At 44.8% G+C, this 11,135-nt stretch overlaps 1 protein-coding gene across 2 annotated transcripts in view; it reads left to right on the top strand.

Annotated features, from left to right (window-relative positions):
- Positions 1 to 8,758, top strand: part of eml2 (EMAP like 2) — a 99,847-nt gene extending 91,089 nt beyond the window's left edge. For both annotated transcript variants that reach the window (XM_072269823.1, XM_072269822.1), the window contains one exon: positions 6,059 to 8,758. In XM_072269823.1, the coding sequence (XP_072125924.1) occupies positions 6,059 to 6,120 (62 nt within the window). In that variant the 3' untranslated portion in view covers positions 6,121 to 8,758. The remainder of the gene's footprint in view (positions 1 to 6,058) is intronic.
- Positions 8,759 to 11,135: the final 2,377 nt, after the last annotated feature.

The following is an 11,135-nucleotide window of genomic DNA, read 5'->3' as shown; positions in this document are numbered from 1 at the left end:
TCAAAAATAATGACAGTGTTGCTTGCTGCACTGTTTGCAACAGTGACTTTTCTATTGCCCATGGTGGGTTAAGACTGTAAAAGACATGTTGAGGTGAGATTAACAGGTGTCATTCGATCATTAGCATAGCTAACGTTATTTAAACTAGCTGGCTGGCTGCTAAGGAGCTACTCTATTGACGCCCTATGTGATGAGGCCAAACTCCCTGTAGACTTGCTTAAAGTTGTAATAGAATAAACATGATAATATAATATAATATATGTACATATTTTAATGTCACATTTTCTGCATATACCCAACTTAGTTTACAGATTAGACAAAATCACTAAACAAAGTATTACATACACCCCTTGGAGGTCGACTGGGGTGGTGGGGGGGGGAATATGGGGTTGCAGGGGGGAGGGGCTGCTACCTCCCTGAAATGAGTTTTTGCAGGGTGGGATGTCTGCACAAGTAACAAAACAACTACAGCAAAATAAGCCTTGTTCCTTACACACACGCACACACTCACACACTCTCTCACACACACTCTCACACGCACACACTCACACTCACACTCTCACACACTCACACACTCTCACACACTCACACACACACACACACACACTCACACACACTCACACACACACACACACTCACACACTCTCACACACACACACACACTCACACACACACACACACACTCACACACACACACACACACACACACACACACACACGCACACCCCTCTCCCCCCTCTCCAGTGTGGCATGACATCCGAGCTGAAATCGGTACTGCCCCCCAGTGGTCACTCAGCAGAAGGCAAGCCGTGCTGTGTTCAACTGCAGACTGCTGCAACATTCATTGACTCAGGGTCTTGCACTATATTTTTTGCTGTGACTGTATTTTACTGATACCTTGTATGTGTATGACTGTTGGTACTGAGTTTTGCACGTTGGCTTTAGAGGAATACTGTTTAGTTTGGCTGTATTTCTGGGTATTCATGTATGGCTGAATGACAATTAAACTAGAGCTATGGACGACAGCAAAACAAGCCCCATTTCTTTTCTTTCTCTCTCTCTCTCCCCCCTCTCCCCCCTCTCCCCCCTCTCCCCCTCTCCCCCTCTCCCCCTCTCCCCCTCTCCCCCTCTCCCCCTCTCCCAGCTTCCTCAACACTACCTGTCCCACCACCTATCTTTGTAACATCAGCAAACTTGGCCACAAAGCCATCAATTCTAACGTTGACATAACGTGGCACTTCCTACCACACCCTTTGTTTATTCAGTCCTCCTGCTTATGAACAATTATTTTGTAACTTGTCCTAACCCAGTTCTTGATTGTTAATGCTCTAGTGCTTGTGTGTTTAATGCAGACAAGTGTAAGGTATTTCACTTTAGAAGGACAGACCAGGATAGGTTTTACACAGTGAGCGTTAGGGCACTGAGGAATGCGGTAGAACAAAGGGATCTGGGAATACAGGTCTATAGTTCATTGAAAGTGGCATCACAGGTAGATTGGGCCGTAAAGAAAACTTTTGGCATGTTGGCCTTCATAAATCAAAGTACTGAGTGCAGGAGATAGGATGTTGTGTTGAAGTTGTACAAGACAATTGTGAGGCCTGATCTGGAGAATTGCATGCAGTTTTGGTCACCTACCTGCAGGAAAGATGTCAATAAGATTGAAAGAGAAAATTTACAAGGTTATTGCCAGGATTTGAGGACCTGAGTTGTAGGGAAAGGCTGGATAGGTTAAACTTCATTTTCTAGAGCATAGGAGAATGGGGGAGATTTGATAGAGGTAAATTATGAGGGGTGTAGATGGGATAAATGTGTGCAGGCCTTTTTCTATTGAGTTTGGGTGAGGTCATGGGGTAAGAGTGAAAGGTGAAAAGTTTCAGGGGAACATGAGGGGGAACTTCTTCACTCAAAGGGTTGTGTGAGTGTGGAACGAGCTGCTAGTGCAAGTGGTACATGCGATATGGATTTCAACATTGAAGAGAAGTTTGGATGGTAGGAGTATGGAGGGCTATGGTCCGGGTACAGGTCGATGGGAGTCGGCAGATTAATAGTTTGGTATGGACTAGATGGGCTGAAGGGCCTGTTTCTGTACTGTCGTATTCTATGACTCTATGATTCTATTTAGACTCTGCAGTAGCTCTAGAACTTGTGCTACTTGTGAATGAGTAGTTTTGATTTCACTGGGTTGAAGGTCCTTCACAAAGTTCTTGTTATCTAAGGGTTGGGCAGTCAGACTGCCTGAGGACAAAGGTAAAGACAGATGCAGCATCAGTCCTCTCCTCTGTACTCAATGCATCCCACCAAAATTAACTAAATATGCCCTGTAATGTTCCAAAGGCATCAACATGAGTTAATAATCACATTAAAACATTTAGTTCAAAATAAATTTATTATCAAAGTACATATGTCACCACATACAAGCCTGAGATTCATTTTCTTGTGGGTATACTCAGCAAATCCAAGAAGCACCCTAGAATCAACGAAAGACCACAACAGGAAGGACAAATAACCAGTGTGCAAAAGACAGCAACTGTGCAAATACAAAAAAAATGAAAAAAATAATAGATTTATAAATAAACAATAAATATCAAGAACATGAGGTGAAGATTCCTTTGAAAGTGAAGCTGTAGGTTGTGGGAACAGTTCAGTGATGGGGTGTGTGAAGTTATCCACACTGGTTCAAGAGCCTGATGGTTGAGGGGTAATAACTGTTCCTGAACCTGGTGGTGTGAGTCCTGAGGCTCCTGTACCTTCTTCCCGATGACAGCAGCAAGAAGAGAGCATGTCCTTCATGGTGGGGGTCCCTGATGATGGATGCAACAGCTCTCTGTGTCGATGTACTCAATGGTGGGGAGGGCTTTACCCGTGATGTACTGGGCCAAATCCACTATTCTTTACAGGATTTTCCGTTCAAGGGCGTGGATGTTTCCATACCTGACTGTGATGCAGCCAGTCAATATACTTTCTCCCACACATCTATATAAGTTTGTCAAAGTTTTAGATGTCATGCCAAATCTTCACAAACTTTTAAGGAAGTTGAGATGCTGCGCGATGGCATTTACTTGCTGGACCCAAGACATCCTCTGAAATGATAACACCGAGGAATTTAAAGTTTTAATATCTAAAGGTTAAGCAGTGATTAGTTCTGAACGGCAAAGAATTTCCAAGCACAGGTACAATTCTTACACAGTAAAAGAATTTACCGATGAGTTGCAGACTAAAGAGTTGTCCGTCGAAGAAACAAATAGGGTAGTTAAGAAAGCTTATGGGGTGTTAGCGTTCATAAGTCGAGGGATAGAGTTTAAAAGTCGCAAGGTAATGATGCAGCTCTATAAAACGCTGGTTAGGCCACACTTGGAGTACTGTGTCCAGTTCTGGTCACCTCACTATAGGAAGGATGTGGAAGCATTGGAAAGGGTACAGAGGAGATTTACCAGGATGCTGCCTGGTTTAGAAAGTATGCATTATGATCAGGGATTAAGGGAGCTAGGGCTTTACTCTTCGGAGAGAAGGAGGATGAGAGGAGACATGATAGAGGTGTACAAGATAATAAGAGGAATAGATAGAGTGGATAGCCAGCGCCTCTTCCCCAGGGCACCACTGCTCAATACAAGAGGACATGGCTTTAAGGTAAGGGGTGGGAAATCCTAGGGGGATATTAGAGGAAGGTTTTTTTACTCAGAGAGTGGTTGGTGCATGGAATACACTGCCTGAGTCAGTGGTGGAGGCAGATACACTAGTGAAGTTTAAGAGACTACTAGACAGGTATATGGAGGAATTTAAGGTGGGGGCTTATATGGGAGGCAGGGTTTGAGGGTCAGCACAACATTGTGGGCCAAAGGGCCTGTAATGTGCTGTACTATTCTATGTTCTATGTTAAACCAAAGGTTGAGGAATGAATTCTCATTCTTCTTTCTGTCATTCTGCTTGTCATTCCTCACAAAACCCAAACAGTTATACATTTGCTACTCGTTGACATTATCCATATGTAGTATTTGTCAGGTAGCTTTCTCAGGCCAGGTGAATGCAATGTTTAATTAGATTAATGTGGGTCCCATTGTTTCTCATGTTAAACTTGATCTCTTTGTTTACTTTTTTACAACCAGCAGCTGAGCAAAAAATATCAGAATCAGGTTTAATATCGCTGGCATTTGTGGTGAAATTTATTGGCTTTGGTGCAGCAGTACAATGCAATACATAATGATAGAGAAAAATGTGAATTACAGTAGGTATATATTGAAATAGTTAAATAAGTTCTGCAAAACATGGGTTCAATGTCCATTCAGAAAACTGATGTCAGAGGGGAAGAAATTGTTGCTGAATCACTGAGTGTGTGTCTTCAGGCTCCTATACCTCCTCCCTGATGGTAGCAGTGAGAACAAGGCATGTCCTGGGAGATGGGGGTCCTTAATGATGGGCGCCGCTTTTTTGAGGCATCGCTGCTTGAAGATGTCCTGGATACTACGGAGGTTGGTGCCCATGATGGAGCTGACTGAGTTTACAGCTCTCTACAGCTCACTTTGACCCTGTGCAGTGGCTCCACTCGCCCTCCCCCCACCACACCATACGGTGATGCAGTCCATTTGAATACTCTCCATGGTACATACATAGAAATTTGCGAGTGTCTTTGGTGACATAACAGAATCTCCTCAAACTCCTAATGAAATATAGACACTGCTGTGCTTTCTTTGTGGCTGCATTAGTATGTTGGTTATGTAAGATCATACAGTCATCCGTTAGTCTCATGAGACCATGGATTCGTGCCTTGGAAGGTTTCCAGGGCGCAGGCCTGGGCAAGGTTATATGGAAGACCAGCAGTTGCCCATGCTGCAAGTCTCCCCTCTCCATGACACTGATGTTGTCCAAGGGAAGGGCATTAGGACCCATACAGCTTAGCACCAGTGTCGTCGCAGAGCAATGTGTGGTTAAGTGCCTTGCTCAAGGACACACACGCTGCCTCAGCCAAGGCTCGAACTCACAACCTTCAGATCACTAGACGAACGCCTTAACCATTTGGCCTCGCGCCAACAGCGTGTAAGACCATAAGACCATAAGATATAGGCGCAGAATTAGGCCATTTGGCCCATTAAGTCTGCTCCCCCATTTCATCATGGCTGATCCATTTTCCTCTCAGCCCCAATCTCCTGTCTTTTCCCCGTATCCCTTCATGTCCTGACTAATCAAGAATCTGTCAACCTCTGCCTTAAATATACTTAAAGACTTGGACTCTGCAGCTGCCCATGGCTAAGAGTTCCACAGATTCACAGCTCTCTGGCTAAAGAAATTCCTTCTCATCTCCTTTCTAAATGGACACCCCTCTATCCTGAGACTGTGCCCTCTGGTCTTAGACTCTCCCACCACAGGAAACATCCTGTCCACACCCACTCTATCCAGGCCTTTCACCATTCGATAGGTTTCAGTGAGGTCACCCCTCATTTTTCTGAATTCTAGTGAATACAGGCCCAGAGCCATCAAATATTCTTCATACAACATGCCATTCAATCCTGGAATCATTTTTGTGAAACTCCTCTGAACCCTCTCGAGTTTCACGCTCCACCGTAAGACCAGCCACTCCGTTCTCAACCTCGCTCTCAACCATGCTGAATCCCCTCGAAGACAGCAAAAGCGCCAGATCTCTCATTTGCCCCAAAAACACTTTATCAAAGTGTAAATTATAGGCTCCAGTCACACTCAGGTTAGTAATAGAAGTATATTGAAATGAAGAAGAAGTAGTAGTTTTGTGAGCTGTCTGCAGGACATCACCATGAGTCGCGTTGGTTGCTGGTGCCATCTTATCAGAACCTTTTTTTTATATATAAGGCAGGCAAACCTGGATTGTTTAGTAGAATTGGGGGGAGAGTGGAAATTTGTACAAATGCAAGCACATTAATGATCTACATTATAGCAAAGGCGCATTAACTGCAACTAGAGCACAGAAAGGGTGCAATAACGCGAAGAGAGTGATGATCTGCATGAGTGAGTTCAAAACCACCGTGAGCACGTTGCATAATGATACGCCTCTCAGCAAGGGCTCAGTAACCGCCTCTCCTTTCCGTTGCAGGCGCCAAGTCACAAGTACGGTGGGCACAGCAGTCACGTGACCAACGTTGCCTTTCTCCATGACAACTCCCGTCTGATCTCCATCGGCGGGAAGGACACCAGTGTCATTCAGTGGAGCGTTGTCTAGGTTACAGCACTTTATCCGGAGACGCATTCCAGCTGTATGGGTTGGGAGATGCCAGGGCACTATCAAAATAGCTCTTCTCCTGGGTGCCCCATCAAGCTACTGTTACGCTAAACTGTTTCTTTTTTTATTGGGAAGATGTGGGGCTCCCATTCCCTCACATTTATTGTCCACACCTGCACTGAGCTCTTCCAGATGCTTCGCCCTTTGGAAGAGTATTTTTCTAACTAAACTTGACAACAATCCCAATGCTCCATAGACTCCATCCGAAAGCCCCCGCCCCCCACCAAAGCTGTGTTGTTTGCCTCTGCCTCTGCCGCAGTGTCCTTTTGCTGGAATTGTGCATGCTGCCAAAGTCCAGGACGTTATGGCATATGTGGGGAGCCAACTCCCATCATTAATCGGCAAGTTTATTTAAGGAGTCTGGGGGAAAGTTGGAGAGCGTAGAGAATCAGAGAGGGGGAAAGAGGTATAGCGCTGTCCTACACCCTCCTGATGTCCCTTCCAATAGACTAGCTATCTTGAAGGGGATATTTTTTTAAAAACTTCATTTTTAGCCCCATTGGATTTTTTTTAATTTGAAGTAGTCTCCAACCCATTCCTCTTTTGTTCCCCCAGATGTCCAGATCAGATTTTCCCTTCTGCACCATTATCTTCATGTGCAACACAGGGAGAGCCAAATTGCTAGGTGATCATTTCTCTTCCCTGGCTTATCGACCTCCAGCGAGAAAGCTGTGATCGTTGTGTTGGTTGACTGGCTGGGGATACTTGTTTTTGTGTGGTCCCTGGGAATCTTTCCAGATAGTCCCCGCGAGGAAGTTAAAACAGAACCATTATTTTCATTGGCTTAAGCTACAGTCAAAACTTTTCTAAAGTTAAAATTGTCAAGGTTTCCAACAGTACTTTGCACGATTTCAAAGCTAATTGGATGTTTTCCCACAAAATGACAGATCTAAAGCATCGTGTTCGATTATCATACGTGGAGGTTTTAAGGGAGAAGTTTGGTTGCAAGTTAATTCATGATGTTTTAGGTGCAAATTATTTTGGGTTCTTGGTTTACAAACAATTTGAAAATTGATATTCTGTGAGATATTTGCAGATAATCCTCCAAATGGTGACGGTGTGCCTCTCGTCCTTTCGGCTTGTAGAGGAGATCCTGCCAATGTTTCCTTTGTGGTCTATTTTTTTTAACCAGCTCATTTTTTGCATGTTACGGTATACCTCTGGGCATTCCAGTTAACTGAGGTTGTGACTTGGGTCCTCGAATCCTAATACTTCAAGTTACAAAATTGGACTTGGTTAGACTGGTGCGCTATGGGCTAACATCATTCACCACACAACTTGCTGCCTGTTACGCTGCTGGTGTTTACAGCAGCAATGAAAGTCCTCCAACCCTGGCAGTGCTCAGGGCTTCCTTCATCGTGTCAGTAGCTTCCTCACGGTTTTCACTCCTGTCAGTCATGCAAGTCCCATGTGGAGACTCAGGAATACCATCACAATGTAGAAGGATTCTTCATTGCTGTGTCTGTAACAGTTTTGTTTGACCAGTCGGGGTTGTTATCCCTGAGATGAACCCCCGAACCTGGAGGACTGGTGGACCACTTTTAGTCTGGCCTCTGCCCTTTGACCTGTTTGGCATGGGTGACCCCACCAAGAGCCAAAGCATAAAGCCCTGACTCCAGCCAACATCGCTCTCCAGGTCATTGAGGCACGCAAACCTCCAAACCACGACGAGGTTGTGCTCCTCTTGGGAGATTGACCACACAAAGTGAGAGATTATTGACAGAGGGATATGTTACCTTTCTTGACTTGAATTGCAAACCATTTGATCAATTTCTAGAGACACTTCAAAATGAGCTCATCAGAATTGAAAGCAGATGGGCAGTTAACATGTCTATGCCCGTACCAGCCCTGTTCTGAAAGGAAACTTTCTTCGTAGAAAATTCAGGTAGACATTTGAGGCCAGCAAGTTCAATTGAAGGTGTTAAATACCTGATGGCAGAGGCAGACCATGGGAGAGGGGTATTTGTTAATTCCAGCTCTCAGCCAATCATAATCTTCCTGTAATTGACAAAATTTGGGTGTTCAACAAGTGTATGCAACGTCCAAAGTCCAAAGAAGTGTTCAAAAGCATCACAGTCACCTGACATGATGACCGAGAGCAGGGAATAGTATTTTATTTTAATTTCCTAATTCTCAGAAGGTTGTGAGAAAGGGAATTTAAAATCTCCTGATCCTGCCTTCTAAAAACAAAGTTCACAGTGTAGGAGGCGGTGATATCCGTGCTGAGTATACATTTCAAAACCATTTCTGATACCCTACTTTGTCCCTGTGCCCCGTCACTTTCTTTGTTTCAAGAAACCAATCAATTCAACCTTAAATGCAAGAGCATATCACCACTTCTGGCGAGCAGCCTGTGTTGCAACAGCCCAATCGCAAATCGTCCCAATCTTGATCCCGAGCTGAGTTTTTAACATGAAGAGCTCCAAGAAGTTCTAGCACCCTTGTTATTTTTCTACATAACTATTGTTTTACGTAAAGCTAAGATTTAAGAAATATATTTCTTGATTAATGAACACAAAGAAGTTTACTTGATTCATTTAGAAGATCTAGATGTGTGTATTTTCTCAGGTGGATGGTATGAAATTTGTAAGATAATTATTTTGTCTAACATTAAGAATGAATATTAGTATGAAATGCCTTCATCGGCAACTTCAAAGAGTTTTGCACTTCTGCTAACAGGGAAAGGAGTTTAATACTCCATGTTCCTGGTATCACAGGGGCACCATTTTCTCCTGCAATCAATCTGATGATCCCAACTTGGATGTACCTTTCCCCATTCTCCCTTGGTCTCCTTAGCCCTGAGAGCAATATCTAATTCCTCCTTGAATGAATTTAAGGATTGCTTTCAACTGCAGTAGAGAATTTCACAAGTTCTCCACTCTTGGGAGAAGAAATTTGTCCCCTTCCCTTGGTCTTAAAAGACTTATCACTTGCCCTTAGTCCATGAGCCTTGCTTCTGGGCTCCGTGACCATTGGGAACATCCCCTCTCCATTAGAGGCTGCCTGACCTGCTGAGTTCCTCCAGCATTTTGTGTGTGTTGCTCTGGATTTCCAGCATCTGCAGAGTCTCTTGCGATTGGGAACATCCCTACTGTATCTGACATGTCGGTCCCGTTGGACTCTAGGCTTTCATGAACTCTCTTCCCATCCATCTTGTGACAGATGCAACCTCTCTTTAGATGTGATTTCTGATATCTCAAAGATCGGCTTGAATCAGTTAGTAGTTGGAATAAGAAGTGGGCTGATACATACCAGCACTCTCCAAGCAAACATCTTGCTTCCAAGTTGAATATACATTCCACAGAACTCTGTTTACAGCCAAAACTGTTAGGTTAGAACAAACCAAATGGACTTCACTCAGAGGATGGAAGGAGTATGAAATAAGCTTCGTCGGAAGTGGTGGATGTGGGTTCAATTTCAACATTTAAGAGAAGTACCTGGATGGGAAGGGTATGGAGGGCTATGGTCCAGGTGCGTGACAGAAAAAACAGTTCAGCATGGACTAGATGGGCTGAAGGGCCTGTTTCTGTGCTGTGGTGCTCTATGACGCTATTACTCTTGTCAATCATAAACACAAGAGATTCTGCAGATGCTGGAAATCCAGATTAACATGCAATGTGCACAAAAGACTGGAAGAACTCAGCAAGTCAGGCAGCATCTACGGAGAGGAATAAAGATTCAACATTTTGGGATATATCAAGATTTGTCAATGTCCTGAAGGAGAGTCTCTACCCAAAACGACAACTGTATATTCCTCTCCATTGATGCTGCCTGATCTGCTGAGTTCCTCCAGCATTTTGTGAGTGTGACTCCTGCCAGTGCAAGTCTTGTGATAGCTAAACACCTCGAGCAAATGACTCTTCTTCTCCTATCCCTCTGTACACTGCCTCGCACTACCTCAAACCAAAATACAAGTTGAAAGTGCAGTCCGTGGCCTGCCAATCTATTTTGGGACAATTTGACATTTGAAATGCATTCAAGGCCTGCTCACTGGCTGGTGCAGGCAGACTGGTGAACCTCCCCTGAACTAGGAGATGGTGGGTGGAGATAGGTTGCTAAGTAGGGGACCTGGAGATGTCCTGTGATGGATTAGCACATCCAGTGGTGTATCCAAGTCTGGAGTAGAGGTTTCCAGAGGGAATTCCCAAATTTCCTGGACCTCAAGATGTTCCAAAATGCTTTGCAGATGCATGATGTGTTACGGAGTCACTCAATGTGGAAATCTGAGCCTTTGCTGACCATCGGTCATCTATGCAAATTCCACATAGCCCTTAACCACAATCTCAGCTAGATGTACTACTAGGGGCATTTTCTAGCGGCCAATTAAACTTCCAACCCGTGCTTCTTTAGGATGTGAGAGGAAGCCATAGTACCTGGGGGAAATCCCATCTGGTCACAGAGGAGGGTGTGAAAAAACTCCACACACGCCAGAAGTGAGGATTGAAGCCAGGCCACTGGAACCATGAGGCCGCCCTTGAACTGCTACCCCTCCCTCAACAGGCGACACTGCAGGCAACACCCGCAGACCATGGCTCCGCAAACTCATCAGGGTTCGTCCTGTGACTGCTGGCTGAAGGATAAACAGCGGCGGTTAGCGTAAGGCTACTGCAGCTCCAGCAGCGTGGGTTCAATTCCCGGCGCTGCCTGTGAGGTGTTTGCACGTTCTCCCCCCCCCCGACCCCACCCTCGGACATGACCGCATGGGTTTCCTCCAGGTGCTCCCACCTTCCAGAGATGCACCAGGTAGAGTCATAGGAAAGTACAGCACAGAAACAGGCCCTTCGGCCAATCTAGTCCATGCTGGACCATTTAAACAGCCACGCCCACGACCTGCACCGAGACCGTAGCCAATCGCTATGTTAATTGGTCACATTGGTGTAACTAGGTACCA

The sequence above is a fragment of the Mobula birostris genome, chromosome 10, assembly GCF_030028105.1.
Source record: "Mobula birostris isolate sMobBir1 chromosome 10, sMobBir1.hap1, whole genome shotgun sequence".
Taxonomy (NCBI): Eukaryota; Metazoa; Chordata; class Chondrichthyes; order Myliobatiformes; family Myliobatidae; genus Mobula; species Mobula birostris.
The sequence above is the reverse complement of the archived record's forward strand: the minus strand, read 5'-3'. Positions and strand labels throughout refer to the sequence as shown.